The 25,256-nt window shown below is 40.2% G+C and overlaps 1 protein-coding gene across 2 annotated transcripts in view; it reads left to right on the plus strand.

The window, feature by feature from the left end:
* The window catches only part of efl1 (elongation factor like GTPase 1), a 230,443-nt gene that overhangs the window by 30,545 nt on the left and 174,642 nt on the right, over positions 1 to 25,256 (plus strand). For both annotated transcript variants that reach the window (XM_028823945.2, XM_028823947.2), the window contains exons 10-12: positions 3,211 to 3,347; positions 6,173 to 6,295; positions 9,312 to 9,411. In XM_028823945.2, the coding sequence (XP_028679778.2) occupies positions 3,211 to 3,347; positions 6,173 to 6,295; positions 9,312 to 9,411 (360 nt within the window). The remainder of the gene's footprint in view (positions 1 to 3,210; positions 3,348 to 6,172; positions 6,296 to 9,311; positions 9,412 to 25,256) is intronic.

Below are 25,256 nucleotides of genomic sequence, written 5' to 3' on the forward strand. Positions count from 1 at the left end.
AGAGTAGGACAGCTGCTCTAGAGGCTTTTAAATGTTCAAAGCGCCGCATGAGATGAAGATCACACGGCACAGCAGTAGCAGCAGCTGATCGAGCAAAGAGGAGGTAAAAAAAAAAAAAAAACTATTTGTTTCCCATTGTATCACCGTTTAAGAGGTGGTTTCGTAGGAGTCACCACATCTTCTTGGGGTGTGTTCAGACCCCCTCTTCAAAACAAAGAGGTTAGAGATGTGAAGTGGCTGGCGCGTAGCGCAGGCCTGGGGTGGGGGTTGGCAAGCAGGCGGTGGACCCCCTAGTTTAATTATAAAAACCCACAGCTTTCAGATTAAATTTTTTTCCCACATGTCGATCCTTGTGTCCCCCTACTTCAGTGAGACTTGATTAAATATTGGAGTGTTTTCTCGTCAGAAAGTTGGGCAATTTTCACATATTAGTTAATAACTTGGAAACTGGTCATTTCTGTACTTTTTGTCCGTTTATAACCCCAGTAGTTTACATGATGTGATATTTAAGCTTCTTATGAAAATTTTGCATTCTTCCTACCAAGAACATTGTTTGTAATCTTTCATTTCATATCAGAGAGCCTAGTGATTTAAATGGGTACGGTATTACAGTGTGCTCCCTCATTCTTCAACAGATTTTAGCCAATCAAGTGTGTTGAACTGTACATCCTTTGAGGTCACCCCATGCGGTGTTTTAGTTGTCTCTATGTTCATGATAAAGTGTGTTGTATGCAAAAATGTTGGTCGAAATTTAAATTTCTGAACCAGGCAACCTTGTATAGCGTCCTTCACCATGAATAATATTTGAAGGTATTTTATAATGCGAGCATTAATTACATCAACCATAAGATCATTTGATAGAATCAGTAATTAGAAGGAAACAAATGTAATGTTGACGTCAAGTAAGGATAAACAGACAGTGCCAGTTTGACTTGATTCGATTCGATTAGATTTGATAAGCTTTATTAATCCCACAGGGAAATTCTTATGCGCACAGCAGAAGAAACATAAAAAAAGCAAAGATAGAGGCTGACAGGACAGATAATACAGCCAATCAATCAATCAATCCATAAATAAATAAATAAATAAACATAAACTTAATGAGTACATAGGGAGGAAGCATTGAATTCTGTGATAGAAGACAAACCTGTGGCTAAAAGTACTCCTCCTGCAGGGGATGGAAGGGATTTTTCAAAGTGGCTGCCAATTTTACCATCATCTTCCTTTCCACAACAGCTTCCGGTGTGTCCAGGGTTCACGTTGTGATGGCACAGTCTCTTCCTGATAGGTTTGTTCATGCAGTGTGGTTGTTTGGAGCTCAAGTTGCTTCCTCAGGAGACCAATGGGTTGAATGCCACACTGGCTACTAGGATCTGGTGGATCATTTCCAGCAGTTTGCTGCCCACCTCAAAAGACCTGAGAGTCTCCTTAGGGAGTCCAGTTTGCTCTGGCCCTTCTTGTCCAGCGCCCACTGTGTTGTCAGATCAGTCCAGTTTGTTGCTTAAATCCCCCCCACCCCACCCTACCCCCCCAAGTACTTGTAGCTCTGCACCACTGATTGGTGACTGGGCACAGTGGTTCTTTGCAATGCCAGAAGTCCACCACCAGCTCTTTTGTGTCAACGAGGCTCCTTGACGTATTGGAAGTCCACCACCAGCTCTTTTGTTTTGCTGGTGTTAAATTACACGTTGTTGTCTCTGCACCACTAGACAGAGTCCTCCACCACTTTCCGACTACAGTATGATAAACGAGTCATCTGAAAATTTGTGTAGATGGCAAGCGCTGGTATCGTGCTGGAAGTCGGTCTTACGGAGGGAAGAACAGGAATGGAAACGAGATGACATCACAGAAGAATGAGGATCAGTGCTGTTGTTACACGTCTTGTTACTTCCCCTCCATGAATCATAATGGAGATTGTGGTGGTAGCTTACATTGCCGTGTCCAAAAAAAGCCTCCAGTTGATCGCATGGCTTATTACTTCCCTTGCTGGCCTTCCTATCTTGTTTACATTTTTCTAAGCCCCTACTGGTGATATCCCAGACACACCCACTACCTTTGACAGACATAATCTCCCCTCCCACAACATGGCCTCATTACGTCCTTTGAAAGGTTCTCCCAGGGGGCTGTGCCCTCTCTTTTGCTGTATATATGTGTTTAAATTATGACTGCTAATGAATGGGTGAAGGGTGCTAAGGATAGAGCTGCCAGGGATGAGGAAAAGAGGAAGGCCTAAGAGGAGGTTTATGGATTTGGGTGGGTGAGGGAGGACATGCAGGTGGTGGGTGTAGTGGATCAAAATTTGGAGGATAGGAAGATATGGAAAAGGATGATCTGCTGTGGTGACTCCTAATAGAAGCAGCCAAAAGAAGAAGAAGGAAACTTTATGAACAGAAATCAAGTCAATAAAAGCAGCACAGGTTAACAAACCGAATATACATAGATAAGCGAAAGATGGAGCATGAATTAATTCAAAAACAAGCTCATGAAAATAGCAATTAAAATGCAGTTCCCTGTTTATTCAGCTGTGTTAAATGGAATCACACAAAAATCTTTATTGTAAAAATTTCAGAATGATGTATTTAAAATGAATTTAGCTTGTTATTTTTAATTAATCCTTGTTAAATCTCCAACGTTCACAGTTAAAATTACAAGGGCGTGGAGGCTGCTGTAATCGCCACATGTGTTCTTCTCCCAGCAAGTGCCGGAATGTTTATAAATAGAAATTGTTTACTCAGTGATACTTCAGCATCGGTCCAGCAGATGGCGTTATATCCATAAAATGGGGAAGCAAATGAAGCTTATGCTATAACTCGTCAAATGAATCCTGCAGCTTGTAGGTCTTTACAAAGCTTTGTCGCTTTTTTCCAAGTATGCCCTACTTTAATTCAAAATAAATTCTACCAGATGTTTAGCTGGAGAAAACCTTCTTTGATTTTGTTAATTGTTTATTGTCAGTTGTAAAGTTGTGCCCTGTATCAGTGGGAGTCGTCGTAATTATTCATCAGCCTTGTTTTATCAGTTGATGTTCTACACAAAGGCCTGCCATTTAAATGGCTTTTAGCTATTATTACTCTACTTGACTTTCACCTCTTTCTTGTTGGTCATCCATAATATACTCTGGATTTGTATATAATGCGGCTACATTCATTTTATTGATAATAAACTAACCTTCAGATTTATAATGCTGTTTTTTTTTTTTTCCTTGTGTAGAGATAAAGAGAAAGTTGAGAAAATGGTGAGTACTTTGGGACTTACAGTTTCGGCTCGAGACTTGAGGCATACAGATCCCAAAGTGCTCCTCAACGCAATCTGTTCACAGTGGCTACCCGTTTCTCAAGCTGTGCTGAGTATCCTTTCATTATGTACAGGTCAAGTGGCATGCAGGATTGATATCCATATACAAGATGTGTACTGTATGTATACGATATGTTTGCCTGTAGATGGATATTTAATACGTATATATACTTATGTACATTTGTGTGTGGGTATATGTATATTTTTGATAAGAAATATGCTGTATATACATATTGTGGCCAGTTTCTGGAATGACAGGTCTTGCAAAGCGATTCAAGTGGAAGTTTAATCAACAAAAAAAGGTCCAACAAAGGATATGCCTCTTGGCGTCACTTTTTAGGCAAATTAAAAAAAACAAAATGGGTTCGGCTGTCAGCCCCAGAATTAGCGGTGGTTGACAGGAGCTCCGTCTGGTGGGTTGCTCTGATCATAAAAGACCCCTCCTTCCAGGCAGTCAGGTTTCTTATAGTGGGTAAACTGGAAGGGGCGGGGCTAAGTGCCCTCACAGGGTGGTTTCTTTGAGCAGCTGCCTCAGAAATGTTAGCAGTCTCAGCGAGTAATTGCATACCTTGATTGAGCCCGTGAAGAGGTTCACTGATTCTTATGCGTCACGATATATACACATAAATACAAGGAGGCTTACAGTTGTGAGTACACGAAACAGTTTATTCTTGTTGTATTTATTAATTATTGTATTGTTTATTTTATTATGTGTCTTCTTAAAGTTAGTAAAGCTATTGTAATAATCATAACCTGCATGTCTTTTTCCATATGAACGACTGTAAACCTACTTTTGCCCACCCTGTTTGTGTTTGTGTGTATGTATGTGTGTGTGTATATATATATATATATATATATATATATATATATATATATATATATATATTGTGTATATGCTAGCTGTACCCCTTGGCTTTGCCCACATAGTAATTAAACAAAACAAACTTAAAAAATCAATAGACGTTGGCACTGTGTCTGATCGTGTTCAGCTCTGACGGAAAAGTGTTCCCCGCAAGGGGAGAAAAGCACGTGGTCATGATATCTCTGGGAATGAGCAGGTACCCTCTAAAACACATGGAGCTCTGATCTCTCTCAAAAACGTCAAACGTTACTCCTTAACAATCTGTAGCTGGTAATGTCTGTTGAACAAACCGGTATCGCTAGCTAAGTGGAGGCAAGGTAATACACTCGAACACGTGGCGAAACGTAAGCCAACTCGGCTGGCGAATGAGGAAGGCTCCACACACCACCCCCCTGAACACTCTCGGCCAACAGCCACTCTGTTGGATTTGCATAAATACATCGGGTACTGCAAGCGAACTCTGGTACTTAGCGCGATAAGAGAAGTCGCAAAATCAACCGGAAAGTTCAAGCAAATTACAGAAAACAACCCGATCTAAATCCGTTAAGTAATTCTGTCATGAAAAGCAGACAGACATAAAGCGGACCGACATACAGACATTGCGCTTGGACCACAAAATTTTTAAAACCGTTTCTTAGTGAGCACCTGTGGGCCAAGGGTAACCTACATTCCAAATTTCAAGTCCCAAGTCCTCATGGTTCGGGAGATTTCGTGATGAGCGAGTCAGTGGTGTTTGGCTTTTATTTATTTATTTATATATATATATATATATATATATATATATATATATATATATATAATATATATATATATATATAATAATCTTGTTCAGTCCTGGCTGGGAAGCCAGTCCATGTGTACCACCCATTACATCATCTGCAAGGTACAAGAAATGGGGTGCTTTGGACCTTTCAAACAGAGAGACGCTCATCTGTTTGATGTCTCATGTTTTACATACCACAACAAAATGGAAAAAAATTGGAGCCAAGATCGCAGCTGAACTCGCCGTACCTGAAAAACCTTTAAAGAGTACCAGCTGTGCCATGCAGCACATTACTAGCTAGTTCCAAAAACTGGGGGAGCTCTCAGTAGTTTAGAAACCGCAGGACATGACAAATTATTACACGACTCTGTGATGACTTTCTAGTCATGTAGTCTGACCTACACTGGTGACGAGGTCAGTAACCACAGTCGTCAAGTTTGGCCTCCCCTCTGACTAGGAGGTGTATAATGTGCCTCTGGTTTTAAGTTAGTTGACGATTTCACACTGTACCCTATGTGAGTATAGGCATGAAGGAGAATGCCTGGACACGGTGGTGGGCTGGCATTCAGTCCACTACTGCTGGAGTAGGCCTAGACCCCATTTAACTAATTTAAGTGGGTATGAGGGCCAGCAGCTAATAATTCTTTAATGGAGCCTCTTGTCAGATTTGCTCTGCACACCTGTTTCTTGATTTAGGACATTCCCACAGTGGGGTTTCTTCAGAATATCTGATTGCATGTTTCATGTTCTGAGATCCACGTCGCTTTTGAATCTCCTCAGAAATTTTATTTATTTTTTTTATTTTAACTTGGCTTCACTCTGTTGTAAACGACTTCAAAAGAAACCGGGATCTCAAAACACTAAATAACTAATTAGTAATTATAAATAATAAAAAAGTCTATTTGAAACAAGGCATTTGAGGCCAAGCCGAGTGTCTAAAATTGCAACAAGAAGTAAAATAACTACAAATCTTTCTTAGAAGGTGAAACCAAAATAAATAAATAAACTGCCTTTGTTTTAGGCAAGGGATTGATTTACAGGCGAAATTTAGTTTCTGAATATCAGATTACATAAAAGGAAACATAAACTGCCAGGAGCAAATCTGGCCACCCATAGTGATGAAAAAGCTTAATTTCAGGAGACAACATTTTGAATATCTTCACAATTGGATGTATTTCCATCTTCCATTTTAGCAATGTAGCTATTATTTTATATTTTATTGTTACCTGTTATCCTTAATTTTGGCAAAACAGCTATGGTATGTGATAAACTTCCTAGCCCACTAGATATGTCAGAGGAAAGAGTGGAAAGATTAATGTGTGTTGGCGCACAAAGGTTCGATTCCCTGCCATGCCAGACTCAGGAGCTTAAAAAGGGTAAGTGAGTGGAATTATTTAACTTGAATTTTACACCTAAAGCTGCGAGTCGAGAGAAGAGGTGACTTCAGAGCCAGAGATAAGAGAGTACTGTTCAAGCAGCTAACTTAGAGCTTAATATTAAAATGGGTTTTAACCTGGTTATGTGTGTTTTTAAAAGCTATTAAATATAGATGTGGATGTGTCTGTGTGTATATGTATATATGTATATGTACACACACACATACAGTACTGTGCAAAAGTTTTAGGCAGGTGTGAAAAAATGCTGTAAACAAAGAATGCTTTCAAAAATGGAAGTGTTAATCATTTATTTTCATCAATCAACAAAATGCAGTGAATGAACAAAAGAGAAATCTAAATCAAATCAATATTTGGTGTGACCACCCTTTGCCTTCAAAACAGCATCAATTCTTCTAGGTATCACTTGCACACAGTTTTTGAAGGAACTCGACTGGTAGGTTGTTCCACACATCTTGGAGAACTAACCCCAGATCTTCTGTGGATGTAGGCTTCCTCACATCCTTCTGTCTCTTCATGTAATCCCAGACACACTCGATGATGTTGAGATCAGGGCTCTGTGGGGGCCATACCATCACTTCCAGGACTTCTTGTTATTCTTTACGCTGAAGATAGTTCTTAATGACTTTGGCTGTATGTTTGGGGTCGTTGTCCTGTTGCAGAATAAATTTGGGGCCAATCATACGCCTCCCTGATGGTATTGCATGATGGATAAGTATCTGCCTATATTGCTCAGCATTGAGAACACCATTAATCCTGACCAAATCTCCAACTCCATTTGCAGAAATGCAGCCCCAAACGTTCAAGGAACCTCCACCATGCTTCACTGTTGCCTGCAGACACTCATTATTGTACTGCTCTCCAGCCCTTTGATGAACAAACTGCCTTCTGCTACAGCCAGATATTTCAAATTTTGACTACTCATCAGTCCAGAGCACCTGCTGCCATTTTTCTGCACTCCAGTTCCTATATTTTCGTGCATACTTGAGTCGCTTGGCCTTGTTTCCACGTCGGAGGTTATGGCTTTTTGGCTGCAACTCTTCCATGAAGACCACTTCTGGCCAGACTTCTCCGGACAGTAGATGGGTGTACCTAGGTCCCACTGGTTTCTGCCAGTTCTGAGCTGATGGCACTGCTGGACATCGTCCGATTTCAAAGGGTAATAAGCTTAATGTGTCTTTCATCTGCTGCACTAAGTTTCCTTGGCCGACCACTGCGTCTACGATCCTCAACGTTGCCTGTTTCGTTGTGCTTCTTCAAAAGAGCTTGAACAGCACATCTTGAAACCCCAGTCTGCTTTGAAATCTTTGTCTGGGAGAGACCTTGCTGATGCAGTAGAACTACCTTGTGTCTTGTTGCTGTGCTCAATCTTGCCATGACATGAAACTGTCTTCACAACCTCACCTTGGTAGCAGAGTTTGGCTGTTCCTCACCCAGTTTTAAGCTGTTTCTGTTTCAGTCAATGACTGTGTTTCAACCTACGTGTGACGTTGATGATCATTAGCACCTGTTGGGTAGAATTGGTTGATCATACACCTGACTAGAATCCTACAAAATCCCTGACTTTGTGCAAGTGGACCTATAAGAATTGAGGCTGGTTTGAAGGCAAAAGGTAGGAACACCAAATATTAATCTGATTTGGATTTTTCTTTTGTTCACTCACTTTGCATTTTGTAAATTGATAACAATAAACAATCATTATTTATATTTCTGAAAGCATTCTTTGTTTACAGCATTTTTTCACACCTGCCTAAAACTTTTGCACAGTACTGTACATTCATACATACAGTGGTGCCTTGTACTTTAAACTTAGTTCGTTTCCGGTCTGTATCAGTTTTCCCCATTAGAAATAATGGAAAGTGAATTAATCCATTCCCACACCCTAAACAATACCCATTCAATATTCTTAAACTGCAGATATTCATAATGTAAGGTAAAAATAACACAATTAAAATGCCCTACATAATACATTAAAATAAAATATGTCTGTATAATAAAATAATTGCATTTGCTGTACCTTAGTGAGGAGAGGTGATGTCCCGTGTGGATTCCATGGTTAATAGATAAGAGTTATGTATATAATCAAACGCACCATAAATGAAGTGGGAAAAAAAAGCACTGGAAACACTTGAGCGTAATGCAAGAGGTGCTTTCATGATGAGAGCGAGAGTCGACTTGGGCGCACAACAGATGACGTTTACGCTCGCTGCCTTCATGCCATCAGTTTCTGCCATTTTTTTCCCACTATGCTTATAGTTTGAACATAGAAGCATCGTCTAGACTCCAGATCAAGTTTCTCTCAAAATTTAGCATTCAGACTCTGCAATGTTTCGAAGTTAGAATCCTTCGAAGTACGAGGCACCACTGTATATACTTCAGACGCTGAAGTTCCCTTCTTGTAGTAATGGCAGCTCCTCAGGGCTCAGTGCTTTGCTTGACAGACTGGATGTCGGCTCTCAGGCTCACAAAGAGAAGAGTTTGTCAGCTTCAGCTCTCCAATTAAGAGCGGCTCAGAGTGCAGGTTTCAGAGGTTTTCAGTCATTTTGGAGAGTTCCTCCTCCCCAAGATAATCCCCCCAGGGTGTTCAGGGATAGTCCAGAGACTATCCCTCCAAGAGTATTTCATGATGGTACAGAGAGTTTTAAGGGAATGCATAGCTTCTCCCAGTCTTCTTACAGGTGAGTCCTTCTGTCCATCCTATTTGTCATCCCATGAATTAGAGGTCTTTGTCCTGCCTAGAGTCCCCAGGGGGACATTTTGTCCTTTTACTGAAGCTCTTTAAATAAATAAATACATAAATAGATAAACAAATGTATACACACATTCTTAAAGATGTCAGGTCACCTCTGATTTACACTTTTGTTACGTTGTTTTGTTAACTTCTCACTATTTTCTGTCTAGAAATTGTTAGTCTAGTTTGTAAATTCTTATACTATCTTTTAACCATTAGAATATTTGTTTGGAAATTATACTAATATGTTAATACATTTCTTATTAGCATTTATGGAATGTACAAGTGAAGATACAGCCCCAGTCATCATATTTGTCTCCAAGATGTTTGCTGTTGACTCCAAGGCCTTACCGCAAAACAAGCAAAGGTAAGCACCTTTGTGAAGATAAGCAATCCAAAAGTAGTTCCAGTATATGTCTTTTATATTCTACCAAGGTTTACCATTCACAAATTCTACACTATCAACATTTTCAAATAAGCAAATCTATAATCAGTAGCCTCCTGGTGGTCCATAGACCAAAAACTACAGTGCAGTTTAGTACTGTGAAAGTAAGTTTACCCCATGCAATATTATTCTGTTTTTTAACATGTTGTAAAAAGGACAAGGCAATAGACGTGTAAAGGTTTGGGGATGGCCACCCCGTAAACTGAAAAACTGCAGAGCTAAAACAAACACGTCTTTACAGAATGGAGTTCAAAAGAGAACTAAACTAATGGGGCGAGTCTGGTTTATATATACTGTATACAGTAATCCCTCGCTACTTCGCGGTTCACTTTTCGCGGATTCACGACTTCGCGGATTTTATATGTAAGCATATCTAAATACATAACGCGGATTTTTCGCTGCTTCGCGGGTTTCTGCGTACAATGGGTCTTTTTACTTGCTTCTTCAGTTGGTTTGCCCAGTTGATTTCATACAAGAGATGCTATTGGCAGATGGCTGAGAAGCTACCCAATCAGAGCACGCAGTTAAGTTCCTGTGTGCTGCTGATTGGCTCAGCGACGGAGTGTTGCATTAACCAGGAAGTCTCATCTCACTCATTCATCATTAACGTGCTAATGCTTCAGGGGCCGTGTCCAAGCACCAACAGAAGATGCAAATGATTGCAGAAAAGGTAAAAGTTTTGGATATGTTGAAGGAAGGGAACAGCTACACCGCTGCAGGACATCGATTCTTGTTATTTAAAAAGGAGGAAAAGCATATAAGATCTACGGCCGCAGTGTCCTTTAACCAGGGTGCAAAACGAGTTGCAAGTGGACGTGATAAGGCAGTTGTCTGGATGGAATCTGCTTTAGGAATCTTTGCAACAAGGTCGACGACGTCATGACCGCCTACAAGCTGCTACGTGTACTTCGCTATACAGTAAGTGTAAACTTATCTACCGATTTCATATTGCTTAGCAGTTGTACCTGTTTTTAATAGAGTAAATGGTGGGTTGTAAACAATACAGGGAGGGTTTAAAAACGTCCAAATACACGTTAAATAATTAAATAAATATAGTGTCCCTACTTCGCGGAAATTCAGTTATCGCGGTCGGCCTTGGAACCTATCTCCCGCGATAAGTGAGGGATTACTGTATATATCACGTATAAGTCGGGTCTTGAAACCCGAAAAATTGATCATAAAATCAGACCCCGACTTATACGCCCCTTCAAAAATGCGACACTTCATTTTTATTTATTTACTAGCTGATTACCCGGTGGCTTCGCTCACTGAGTGCAAGGGGAAAAAATAAAATGTATTCTATAAGTTATTAAACAGTAAAACATTAACATTTGAAGAAGTAAAGATACATTGAGCAATACTGGAGTGGTTTGGGGTAAACTACATTTTAAAGGCGGTATAACACAACAGGTGAGTAGTACTAACAGCAGCTAAAATGTATTTGGATCATCTGTCAGTAGTAGATCCCTTTAGAAAGGCGCTACATGACCGCTGTGGTATAGAAATTACATTTTCTATGTGATAGTGCAAGGTTGTCAGGCAGAAACTTGGACGATGTGGCTGTGATTTAAGAGAAAAATAATTCTGATAAATGCGGACGCTGCCCTTCCGTGCTTAACGGACAGAAGGTCCAAACAATTCCCAAGTCCAACACTTTACATGAAGAGGTCTGTACATCTTCTTAGATGTAAACTCTCCATCTTTTTAAAATAATTGATCACAAAAGCAACCTTGAATGTTGCGGGGTTTTAGTGACCCGAACTCCCCTTAAGGGGACAGTAAGTAGTCGTGCAGGGCAATTTACAAACGGAGTCCTGCTTTGATGGCGCTAACTACACTCATTCGCAAAGATTTCCACTCTCCCAGGAGCTGACGAGGCACTTGAAGTGTCACAAACGGTGCGAGAAGAGAGGACGCTGCCCGAAACTGTGAAGCTCTTGACCCGGCGGAGCAGCCCGACAGTGTCCACTTGGTTCTCATGACCCCTCGCCGCTGAAGGTGGTCTCGTCTTCACATTGTTTACAGCTCAGCGCAGTTAAAAAGTAGAAAGACGCAAAGCTTTTTTCCTCATCTCTTCTACTATCAAGTACTGCCAACTAAAAAAAAGTTACAATGTGGCAGTTTCCGCAACAGTCACGTGGACGAATAAATAAAACTTCTCTGTCCGAACGCAACTGGCGGCGGACAGGTCAGCGCTGTACTCCAGAGAGGAGGGCTGGTAGAGGACGACGCGGGGTGCACTTCTATGGGATAGATCAGCGTGTTTACTTTTTTTTAATATCAGTAAAATAACTCTCACACAAATAATAATTCGTAAAGATGATATAAAAATGGCGTCCACAAACAAAGTGATTATTTCCTGTATTATAATATTGCCTGTGGTCATACGTAATTTCCATATCGTGTGGTCATACATAATTTCCGTTTCAAATGCAAAAACAATTTTATGTATATATATATATATATATATAGAGAGAGAGAGAGAGAGAGATTTGTTTTTTACATCTTGTTGCCTCCTCCAATCTCGCACCAGTTTCTCAGATGCATCAAATTTTGTTGCAGCAGCACAGTTACCAATTTCTTTCGCTACTTCGACAACGTTTAATTTAAAACCAACTTCATATTATCTTGTGATTGAATGCTCCATCGTAGATAAGGGATGGTTTTATGATAAAGGTGTATGAGAGTGTGAGATACAAAAAACACAAATTATTGCAACCGTCACTTCAGAATAGTTTGGGTATTACTGTGTGGTCACGTAGACACAATAGAGACAGAGAGATTCGGAGGACGCGCTGATACAGCGCATTGCTGCACCCACATAGACAAAAAAGGCCGTGTGCTCCGTGGTGACTCTCTCAGGTGGGCGTTAGCATATTGTAATCTCTTGGACCAATAGCGTGAGTTTTCCGCATTTGACTTATACGGTAGCGGGGCTACATAATAATATATTCTATGTGTGTGTTGTGTGCGCCAGTGAATGTTGTCCCCGTAAGTGCAGAGGGGAAGGATGATAGAGAGACCGCAGCCCTGAGAAGGAAATCGCCTGTTTACGCACCAGATACATCTGGGACATTTTACATTTAAAAAAAGAGGAGCGAAGGTGGAAGAGGACAGTCGGGAGACGAGAGAGAAAAAGAAGACAATTTACCACCAATCTACAAACTCCTCACTGCTATTTACTGCTTAATTCCACTGCCTGCTTTTTCATCATCCGATTCTACATCACGACAGCCAGAGCTGATAACCCCGGGGTTCAAATCTATTCCACCCATTGCCAAGACGTTTGCGGTGAGGTTGTTTTGTGGTCGGGAGGAAGCACAATATCACCACAGCCAGTTTTCAATATCGCCGGACTTTATTTTAGGACACATTTATCACTACATTTTCAATTGCTGAGTTTATCTGATCTGTGTTCTGTATTTGTGTTGTGCGCTTTTGTTTATTGTTTAGGGGCAAGGGAGGGTTTAATGTAAATATTTGTATATTCGTGCTTCTTATAATAGTCACTGGTGATTTTGGGATAAGTGATGGTTTATGCGCACATATATATTTATTATTGAATATTTGTCTGTCTTTTCATTTTTTCAATATATCAGTTTTTAATTTTACATATCTGTTTATGGTTATTTCGTCTCGTTGGGGAAAAAAATAAGACAACTTGTAAGGAGTACGGCTTGTTATTGGTGCAAAAAACCTCGAGTAATCCAAGGAATAAGTCTTGGTAGTGTAGTGGCCAGTCTGGGTAAGGGGTCGGCCATTACAATATGACCGACATTATAAATTATAGTGTAAAATCAAGTCCCGACTTATCTGCAGGTATATACAGTATCTCACAAAAGTGAGTACACCCCTCACATTTTTGTAAATATTTTATTATATCTTTTCATGGGACAACACTGAAGATATGACACTTTGATACAATACAAGCTGAACACGGACTACTTTATATCACAGTGTGAATTTGCTGTCCCCCTCAAAATAACTCAACACACAGCCATTAATGTCTAACAACAAAAGTGAGTACACCCCTAAGTGAAAAATGTCCAAATTGTGCCCAATTAGCCATTTTTCCTCCCCGGTGTCATGTGACTCGTTTGTGTTACAAGGTCTCAGGTGTGTTAAATTTGGTGTTCTTGCTCTCACACTCTCTCATACTGCTCACTGGAAGTTCAACATGGCACCTCATGGCAAAGAATTCTCTCAGGATCTGAAAAAAAGAATTGTTGCTCTACAAAAAAGAATTGTTGCTCTATATATGGCCTCGGCTAGAAGAAGATTGGCAACACCCTGAAACTGAGCTGCAGCACGGTGGCCAAGACCATGCAGTGGTTTTACAGGACAGGTTCCACTCAGAACAGGCCTCGCCATGGTCGACCAAAGAAGCTGTGCTCAGCATCATATCCAGAGGTGGTCTTTTGAAAATATTGAAAACATTGCTGTAGATGTTGAAGGGGTGGGGGGGGGGGGGTCAACCTGTCAGTGTTCAGACCATACGCCCGTGGAACACTGCATCAAATTGGTCTGCTTGGCTGTCGTCCCAGAAGGAAGCCTCTTCTAAAGATGATGCACAGGAAAACCAGCAAACAGTTTGCTGAAGGCAAGCAGACTAAGGACATGGATTACTGGAACCATGTCCTGTGATCTGATGAGACTAAGAGAAACTTGCTTGGTTCAGATGGTGTCAAGCGTGTGTGGCGGCAACCAGGTGAGGAGTACAAAGACAAGTGTGTCTTGCGTACAGTCAAGCATGGTGGTGGGAGTGTCATGGTTTGGGGCTGCATGAGTGCTGCTGGCACTGGGGAGCTACAGTTCATTGAGGGCATCATGAATGCCAACATGTACTGTGACGTACTGAAGAAGAGCATGATCCCCTCACTTTGGAAACTGAACATGATAACGACCCCAAACACACCTCCGAGACAACCACTGCCTTGCTAAAGAAACTGAGGGTTAAGGTGCTGGACTGGCCAAGCATGTCTCCAGACCTAAACCCTATTGAGTATCTGTGGGGAAGGTGGATGAGCGCAAGGTCTCTAACATCCACCAGCCCCGTGATGTCGTCATGGACGAGTGGAAGAGGATTCCAGTGGCAACCTGTGAAGCTCGTGTGAACTCCATGACCAAGAGAGTTAAGGCAGTGCTGGAAAATAATGGTGGCCACACAAAATATTGACACTTTGGGCACAATTTGGACATTTTTCACTTAGGGGTGTACTCACTTTTGTTGTTAGACATTAATGGCTGTTTGTTGAGTTATTTTGTGGGGGATAGCAAATTTACACTGTGATGCAAACTGTACACTGACTACTTTACATTGGATCAAAGTGTCATATCTTCAGTGTTGTCCCATGAAAAGATATAATAAAATATTTACAAAAATGTGAGGGGTGTACTCACTTTTGTGAGATACTGTAATATGGATGAAACAGGGAAAGGTGAGATTAGGGGAGCTGGAACAGGAAATGATGTCTTCATTCTGTATACCGGAGAGACGTCATTGGCGAATGCCGGAAAGGGACCTCATCGGTGGGTGGGCCAAAGGTCATGTCATTGGGAGGTACAGTCTTCACTTGGTCTGCAGAGGGACAAAAAGAGAATCAGATGACAGCGCTAACCCCTGCTCCGACTGAGAAATGCCACTATATAAGCCCATAATACAATACAGTACATCATCTTTTTGTATAGCACAATGCTCAGTTAAAATGCAAGTGTGGATTATAGTAATCGGTAAATACAGAACTGGCACACACATACAGTAATTGCAGATTTGTTCAAACACACAGAGAATAGAGTAGAAACTGATTAAACACAAATGTAAGCCAGTTATATACGTCCATTAATTACTTAATGATCTATGGCCTGTTGGCAATGGTGGAGATTAAAGTCAACCACAAAGTCACCATCCTGGAGACCTTGGCCAATTATAGATACAGGGGGTCCTCGGGTTACGACACAGTTCCGTTCCTACAACAGTGATGTAACCCGAATTTTGGTGTAAGTCGAAACACACCCTAGCCCAGCGGCTCTCAAACTGTGAGTAACAAAAAAGGGGGCGCGAGTGTTGCCATGTGTGGCGTAATTTCGCTATTCGTAGGGAAATTTTAAACTTGTAGCAGCGGTGTATCGGCAGAAAAAAATATAGGAATAAATTTTATTAGGGTTTCAAAAAAACGTTAGGGGTGCACGATTAAAACTCTTATGAAAACTCGGGTTGCAAATACTTAAAGGTTGAGAAACGCTGCCCTAGCCTAAGTCACTTATCTATCCTAACATATTTGCAAAATCATAATCTAGAACATAAAAACACAACTAAGCCACAGGAAAAGGACATAAATATTCTGTACTGTAGTAACAGAAAAAAGAAGTGTAAAAAAAATTTAAAAAATCCTGACCTTTATTCCTTCTCACGTCTCAATTTTTTTACGTTTTTAAGAGAGTGAGTGTTGTAAACTCGAAACGTCGTATGTCGCGACATTGTAACCTGAGGACTCCCTGTATACTATATATTGTTTTTTTATGTGTCATAAATGTCTTGAAGTCAATTTTTGACAAAATAAACCCTTTAAACCTAACATTTCTTGCCAGTTTCCAGTCACCTACACTACTAATTGTCATTGCTGCCTGTTTTGCTCCACACTGCTACACATGTTGTTGTGAGATTTCCAAACAGAAATGTAAAAAAAAAAAAAAACGTCTCTTTTATAATATGCACGCTCTCATGCACGTTGCAGATTTGCTCTAACGTCCTGCACTAAAAGGACGTCTTTGTACGATGAGATTGTTTTAACTTTATTCACCATATCACTGAAGCGCTCTGTGCCTCACAGCTCTAACGTCACTTTAGCACACCATACAGCTACCGTCCTTCTAGCGTCTTTGCCTCTTTGTCACTTTTTTATCTGATAATTCTTGTGTGCGTATTTTTAGCCGTTTCCAGCACTTCACATTTCTGTAACAAGTGACAAGTCTACTGGCACATTAAATATAACGTTGAACCCAGTAACATTGTCATTTATATTGTAATGTTTTCGCCACTATGCCACATTGCGCATATCGTATTTGGCCTCAGAAATGTACACTACGGTTTAAGCCAGATTTACATTTATTTATTTGGCTGACGTCTTTATCCATAGTGACTTACAACATTTACATTTCCAATTGGAGCCCAGGCAGGTGAAGTGGCTTGTATATGAAAAATTTTATTTTTCATATACAATTTATGCATGCAGTACAACATGTAGTGAAATGCTTAGTTGCTGAACTGTGCCTTGAGACAAATACAAAGGGACAATAACATTATTAATGATGATAATATTTTTTTACTTTTATATAGTGCTTTTCTAGTTGCTCAGAGTGCTTTTACATAGTTAGTGGGGAGCCACTTCATCCACCACTAATGTGCAGCATCCACCTGGATGATGCGACGGCAGCCATTTTGTACCAGGACACTCACCACACAGTAACTATTAGGAGGTGAAGTGGTGAGTTAAAGACAGGGGGTTATTAAGGGGCCAGAATGACTAGGCTGAGGTGGGTAATTTAGTCTGGACATTGGGATCCACCCTGCTCTTTATGAATGGGAGCTTTAATGACCACAGAGAGTCAGTACATTTGGTTTTGCGTCTCGTCCGAAGGACGGCGCCATTTTTACAGCACGGTGTCCTCGTCACTACACTGGGGACCTTGGGATCCACACACAGACCACAGGCTAAGTGCCACCTGCTGGCCACGCCAACACCTTTTCAGGCAGCAACCCAAGCTTTTCCTAGAGGGTCTTCCATCCAAGTACTGGCCAGGACCTAACAGGCGGACAACCTCTTCTGAAGTGCAGGTGGCATGGCTGCTGACAACTTGATAAATTCAAAACTTGTTAATGGTGTGAGTCATTTTTTAGTTTTTTTCCTTTTCTCTTATTGTTATCTTGCTGCTGCTGTTTTATTTTCCTTTATTTTTGTTTATTTTTAATTCTGTATGACCGATTTTTACGTGATTCATTTTATTTATTTTATTTTTGATTGTACAGCACTTTTGTCAGCGTTGGCTGTTTTTTTTTAAATGTGCTTTATAAATACACTAGCAAAATACCCGCGCTTCGTGTAGTGTGTTAAAGAGGTTATGTAAACATATATATACATATGCATATATATACATATCTACATATATATATATATATATATACACATCCACACATATATACACACATACATACACATATATACATACATACATACATACATAGTGCATTGTAACACGGGCTGTGATTGTTACATGGGAGGGAGACGACAAATCACAGCTTCCCGCTTTCTAATCGGGCCTGTGATTGGTGCTTTGACTGATGCCCAGATCCCACAGTATCTCCCCTTAGGAGAGGCGTTAGGCAAGTGTAATTGAATAGCGGTGCTGCAAGTTTAGCTTTACACCTGTTTTTTAAGGCTTATTGACTGAAAGGGGCTTTCATGAAAAAAGTTAGGGCTTTGCTACAGGATACACCCTCCACAAGTTAAGGAAGTAAAAATAAAGGTATATATTTCTGTTTTATTTAAACCTTTTAAGTTTGTATGTGGGCGGTATGGTGGTGCAGTGAAAGGTGCCAGTTAGGAGACCCGGGTTCGCTTCCATGCGTGGAGTTTCAATGTTCTCCCCCCTGTCTGTCTGGGTTTCCTCCGGGTACTCCGGTTTCCTCCCACAGTCCAAAGACATGCAGGTTAGGTGCATTGGCGATTCTAAATTGTCCCTGGTGTGTGTGGGTGTGTGCGCCCTGCAGTGGGCTGGCACCTTGCCCGGGGTTTGTTTCCTGCCTTGTGCCCTGTGTTGGCAGGGATTGGCTCCTGTATTTAGGATATAGCGGGTTGGATAATGGATGGATGGACATTTGTATGCATAGCCCCATTTGCCCGTTTTCGTTTTTTTTTCTTCAGTAATATTTCAGCAAACCCGGAGCTTGTCAGTTCAAATCCTGGTACTGACACCACTGTGTGACCCTGAGGAAGTCCGTTCACCTGCCTGTGCTGCAAAAAACAAAAGTAATGTAACAAATTGTACCTCAGATGTTGCAAGTTGCTGGAATAAAGGCATAAGTCAAATAGATAAATATGTATTATACACATAGGAACTATTCATTTATTTTCAGTTAAGTCATCTGCAGCAAACCTTTATAAATGAGGGTTTCCCCTTTTTAGAAACTGTTTCTTCTTCATTGAGGTTTTCTCTTGGAGAGCTTTTTTCATTTCATTGAAAATTAAAGCAGCAGCTGCCAAAATATGTAGCTTTCTTATTAATTTTTCAACATTGTGTAAAATAACTTTATAAAGTAACATAAAAGGTTTAAATACTGGTTATCCTTTTACACTAAAATATTACTAAGAGATACAAAAAAAGTAAAATGCATATGTTGTTTTTCTTTAAGGATATTAAATATTACTGAAGAAAGGAAAAAAAAAAACAAACAGCCAAATGGGGCTATGCATACGAACTTAAAAGGTTTAAATAAAACAGAAATATATACCTTTATTTTTACTTCCTTAACTTGTGGAGGGTGTATCCTGTAGCAAAGCCCTAACTTTTTTCGTGAAAGCCCGTTTCAGTCAATAAGTCTTAAAAACAGGTGTAAAGATATTGACAATAAGCTACGCAAACCCACCAAGACATGGAATCGTTTAAATCAAGGCGCGAGTCGAACAACACCATCCCATACTATTAGTTAACGATTAACACATTTCTATATGTATTGTAAGCATATACAACTGATAATATGTTGCGCTTATTTATCTGGTGTACCGACATTTTTGCGCGTTTAACGGCTGAAATCCAACGTGGTTTGTGCCCTTCAGAATGAAAACAGTTTGCATTTACCTTTTTAATAAAAGGCGAGCTTTTAAGCCTGAGAAATCACCCCGTAAATGCACATGTTTAATTGCACATGTGTTAATATGTTTGCTTACACACTGTTTCTTCTTCATTGAGGTTTTGTCTAGCATGTAGATCGGGGTAATTACATTCACGGCATTCGCAGTTTGAATCACAATCTGATTGTATGGGTGGTTACCTACCAGGTAACGCTTATGTTTGGCCAGCAAGTCAGCTAACATCGGCCACGGTGCCTTCATTTGTGAGAAGCAGATCATAGAATGGTTGAAAATAGTTTACTGTCAAATAATGCAAAGAGTACGGGACATGTGTTTCGCCCTAATTCTTGGCTCATCAGGCGTACACACTCTACTGCACTCCCTCTCGGGATTCGAACCTCAGACGTCAGCGCTAGAGGCGAAGCCCCTAACATTGCGCCATGACGTGTGGTTCGTTTATTTGACAGCATGTAGATCGGGGTAATTACATTCACGGCATTCGTAGTCTGAATCACAATCTGATTGTATGGGTGGTTGCCTACCAGGTAACGCTTATGGTTGGCCAGCAAGTCAGCTAACATTAGCCACGGTGCCTTCAGTTGTGAGAAGCAGATCATAGAATGGTTGAAAATAGTTTACTGTCAAATAATGCAAAGAGTACGTGACACATGTTTCGCCCTAATTCTTGGCTCATCAGGTGTACACACTCACTGCTCTCCTTTACGGGAATCGAACCTCGGACGTCAGCGCTAGAGGCGCTTCGCAGCGGTGAAGTATTGCTTTTAAATTTTAATTAAGAAGAAAAGAAAACCTTTTTAAATTGTGGGAAAATATACCAATAACAATTTGTTAAGGATCTGTTTTTTTGTGAAGCTGCCTTTACACAGCCTGTCCGCTATTTTATAAACGAACGCCATATAAGGCCGTCCTTTCTCCTTCACAGTCAGTTCACGTGATTACGTGGGAGGCGTGATGACGCGATACGCAACCCCCACAACCCCGCCTCCCACAGCCAGCGAGCTGCAGTCCATTACTGTATATGGACAAAAAAGAGGTTCCAGTTATGACCGTTACGCTTTGAATTTCGAAATGAAACCTGCCTAACCTTTGTAAGTAAGCAGTAAGGAATGAGCCTGCCAAATTTCAGCCTTCCACCTACACGGGAAGTTGGAGAATTAGTGATGAGTGAGTGAGTCAGTCAGTCAGTCAGTGAGGGCTTTGCCTTTTATTAGTATAGATTTTTGTTTTTGTTGTTGTACTTGTTATCTTGCTGCTGCTGCTATTTTAATTTATTTTGTTTTCCTTTATTTTTATTTCTAAATGACCAATTTTTATGTGATTCATTTTATTTTTGATTGTATAGCACTTTTGTCAGCATTGGCTGTTTATCATAAATGTGCTTTATAAATAATTTTGTTTTTGCTCTTGTTGTAATAATAATAATAAGAATACATTTTATTTATATAGCGCCTTTCCCATGCTCAAGGCACTTACAGAATATAATAAAGAACGGCAGCGTATATAGCATTGTACAAACCAGATAAATAAATAAAGAAGATTAAGACAGTGAATTCTGAAAAAAAACAGACAACATAATTGATGGTGTAGCACACACACACACACACACACACACACAGGTTACATTAGCATCTTGACAGAGAAGTAAACTGAGAGAAGGGTAATAAAGTCAGGTAGAGCTAAAAGCCTTCCTGAACAGTACTCATCCCCATATCCATCAAAAACAGCGATAACAACTTCTATAGGAATCGTTCATTTCTCTGGGATTTTTGCAGTCTGCTCTGTTTAGTCATGGGACTAGGCCTATGATTTGCAAAATTTTTTGCACAAGTACTTTTTGAGATGTATAATTGTTTTAAATTACTGTACATATCTCACCAATCCTCCGGTCACTCCAGTGGCTCCCTATTTGCTCACTCATCCAGTGTATCCATGGAAATGCTCCACAATACCTTAAGGAACTTCTTATATTACAGTCCACTTCAAGAACCTTCATCTTGCAAATACCTATCGCCTTCGCCCCGCTACGACCAAACTTCGGACAATGGGTGCTCCACACGGCTCTGGAATGCCCTACCAGAGAACCTGAGAACACAGCAAATTGTGGGCTGTTTAAAAAAAAAAAAAAAAAAAAAAAAAAAAAAAACTGTTAAAAGACTTTTCAATTTAGGAAGGCATATTAACAAAATTGCCTCTAATTATCTTGTAGTGTCTTTGTTTAAATTTTTTATGTAGCACTTTGAGGTTTACTACAAATGTAAAGTGCCTTAAAAATAAAATGAATCATTATTATTATTACTACCCATCTAAGATGGGGTTGAAATCTAAGTAATTAATGTAGATCTCGGGTATTGGTGGCAGGATTGGCACACCAGCCACCGTAAAAACAAAACCTCACATTGTTTCAGTGAGGTGCTGAGGTGTCACCCACTGCACTCGGGTCCCAGTCCAGGGGGTTCGTTGTGTGGTGGGTAAAGCAACAAGCTATCAGCACAAGCTGCCAACCCCACCCCCCCAACATTAATATTTATTTGAATGTGTTTTGTATTGCATGTAGTGATACATTTTGTTACTCCAAAAGTTTTTGATACGCTATCTGTTGAAATGACAAATGCAATGCATATTCCTCTGTTATATGCTTTTTTTTATTCTTCTTCTTTATTTTGCCTTATACAATTTCTTGTATTAGGATTTTGTTAGTTTTCGCATACTCCTTGGGGTCAGAGTGCAGGGTCAGCCATTGTACAGCACCCCTGGAGCAATTACAGGTTAAGGGTCTCGCTCAAGGGCCCAGCAGAGTAGGATCTCTTTTGGCAGTAACGGGGATTCGAACTGGCAACCTTCTGGATACCAGTGCAGATCCTTAGCCTCAGAGCCAGCACTCCGCCCCAAATACCCATTTGGTATGGGATTCATGAAAGCAGTGTTAAAGTTTGTGATACGCCATCTGTTGGAATGACAAGTGCAATGCATTTTATTACTAGAAATGCTTGTGATGCACCACTGCAATATTTTGAGAGTTACGAGCTCCTCTTCTCTACGTGATTGCCTGAACATAGTAAGAAATGTGAGGTGACAACTGTTGCAAAATCATCTTTGCCTTGTGCTAAGCTGCTAGTTTTCCCTCCTTTTTGATAGTCCACACTTAGTGCTTTGTGTATATTGCTTTATCATGTCAGTAAGCTCTGTCATTTTCATCTGTAAAAAGCATTTTCTCAAATCTATATTCAAGTTCTTCTCCCAAAGTCCACAGTCTCATTTTAGGTAATTGCATACCAAACAGTTTTCAAAGCATGTGTTGTGTAACATTCTTGTTTCTTTTGGCTTTTTTTTCTTTTTGGTTGGACACGTACTTACTAAATCAACATTGTTTATAATTCATTTCCATACTCTTGAACAAAGCACAGAATCGACAGAAATGTTCTTTCAGATGATTTTTCTATTGTAAGCTCCGTCTGCAGAAGCACATGCATTCAGAGACATTTGGCGATGCATCTGCGGTAGAAGAATATGATGCTTGTTTGCTGTTACCATAGCAACGATCAATGTAGGTCATCGTTTTGATGTTGTGTTTGCGAGCAAGATATAAAAACTTGTCATCGGGTTCTAAAATTAACTTTATGAATGGTTGTTAAAGGGGAATTTGAAGTATGATTGTCAGATGAAGATGTTTATCGGTAATGGAAGGTCTGCAATATGGCACATGATTGGTACGAGCTTCTTCTTCCTTTCCCACTTTTATATATAGGGTTGATGTGCCTGATCAACCTTCTCCCAACAGCTCAGTCCTGCACCTCCTCGCCAATCAGCCCCTTTTCCTTTCAGATCTTCTTTTACGTTACCCATGTCCATCTTTCTTTTGCCCACATGTTCATGGTCTCTCCTCATCACATGTCCATCCTTTCCTGGACTTTCTTAGACGCGGTGCTGTGCAAAAGTATTCAGTTTCATTGAAAGTCTTCCTAATTTTCTGTGTGACAAAAAGATTTGTAGACATATTTCTCTGTTCAGTATTTTTAATGTGAACTCTTTTGCTGCTGCAATGCATTTGTAAAGTCGAAATAAACCATTTCCTGCAGATATTTAAATTAAGAACAACAACTCCAAAGTTTGTGTTTGCCTAGCTGAGTATTTAAACCTCTGTGCTTTGGAAGCTCCGGGTATGCACAAATGACGAATTAATGTCTGTCTGTCTGTCTGTCTTAGTATTGCCTAATTTTTTTATATATATTTTGTCTTTTTTTTCTCTCTTCATCCTGTAAAGCACTTTGAGCTACATCATTTGTATGAAAATGTGCTCTAGAAATGAATGTTGTTGATGTATGACAGTAATATGGCTGAGAAATGGTATCGCCAGTGTCTTCTTACGAAAGCCAGTGGGACAGCAGGCACAGGTGGGTCCATGTCCTGTGCCTTGGGTTATTCTTAGCATATTGACGATACCTCGTATTTACGGGTGTACAAAGCCAGGAATATAAAGAAGTACTGCAGGATTTCATTTCTATTGCGGACCAAGCCTGTGTTCAGCTATTTGTGTCAATGTACAGGTTTTTATAGCTTGTGTTTGCCGCTCAGTAATAAAATTGAAAGTTAGGTAGTGCCGTGCCACCTTCTGATTTAGGTCATTGTAGAGTCGACATTTGGATGCATGGATTTTTCGAATTCCAAATAAATTAGGTTATGATTAACAAATTATTTTTAAGAAATTATGATTCAATGTATATGGGGATGTTTCGAAATAGAAACAGAAACTTAGGGAAGGATTTTCATCTCGACGGTGTTAATTCTCCCTGGTAAAGTGTGATGAAGGGTACACCATCTATGCACGTCTTGTTCAAGTTTTTCCAAGCAGACAGCAACATTTTGTTGAAAAAAGAGCCTTATGTTTACTCGTGATGTTGACCCCTAGGTATTTAAACTAATCTGCAACAATTAAAGGGAAGGTGTCCAATCTAATGTTGCTTGCTAGAGAATTCACTGGAAAAAGCACACTTTTGTTCAAATTACTTCCAAGTCCAGATATCTTTTTGAAATTACGCTATTGCTTTTAGGACTGCGGGCACAGAATTGTGTGGGTCTGATATATACAGTGCCATATCATCTGCATATAGTGATACTAGCCATCCCCAGCGGCTTCGCCCACATATTAGTGAAACAGGACTGTGAGGAGGGCCCCGGCCCAGCTCTCTACTCCTGACGTCACTTTTCCCCCTCCCCGCAGCCCACAGCCTCTGTCTCGGATTAGCCTGAATATGTCACTCCTGCAAACAAACTGATTCTTAGTGGAATAAGAGAAGTCGCAAAATCAACTGGAATGTTCAAGCAAATTATAGAAAAAAAAAAAAAGATCAAAAGCTGTTAAGTAGTTCCCTCGTTCACTAACTAAGCAGAGTTAAGATTACGCTCCGAGGAGGGCCCCAACCCTCAGCCTCTCTCTCAGATTTGCGTTAATAAATCGGTACCACAAGCAAACTATGATACTTAGCATGATGAGAAAGTCGTAAAATCAACTGGAATGTTCAAGCAAATTATAGAAAATACCTGATCTAAATCCATTAAGTAGTTCTCTGGTGAAAAGCGGACAGACATACAAATGGGTCTGAAAAACTATAAGAAATTTCGCGCTTGGTCCTCGAAATTTTTAAAACTGTTTCTTAGCAAGCACCTATGGGCCAAGGGTAACCTACATTCTAAATTTCAAGTCCCAAGTCCTCATGGTTTGGGAGATTTTTGTGATGAGTGAGTCGGTGGTATTTCGCTCTATATACTTTGTGTGTGTGTGTGTGTGTGTGTGTGTGTGTGTGTATACATACACATATATATATATGTTGCGTACTCTTTTGTTGAAATAGTTTACTGTCAAATAATGCATTCTATGATCTGCTTCTCACAACTGAAAGA

The sequence above is a fragment of the Erpetoichthys calabaricus genome, chromosome 17, assembly GCF_900747795.2.
Source record: "Erpetoichthys calabaricus chromosome 17, fErpCal1.3, whole genome shotgun sequence".
Lineage (NCBI taxonomy): Eukaryota > Metazoa > Chordata > Cladistia > Polypteriformes > Polypteridae > Erpetoichthys > Erpetoichthys calabaricus.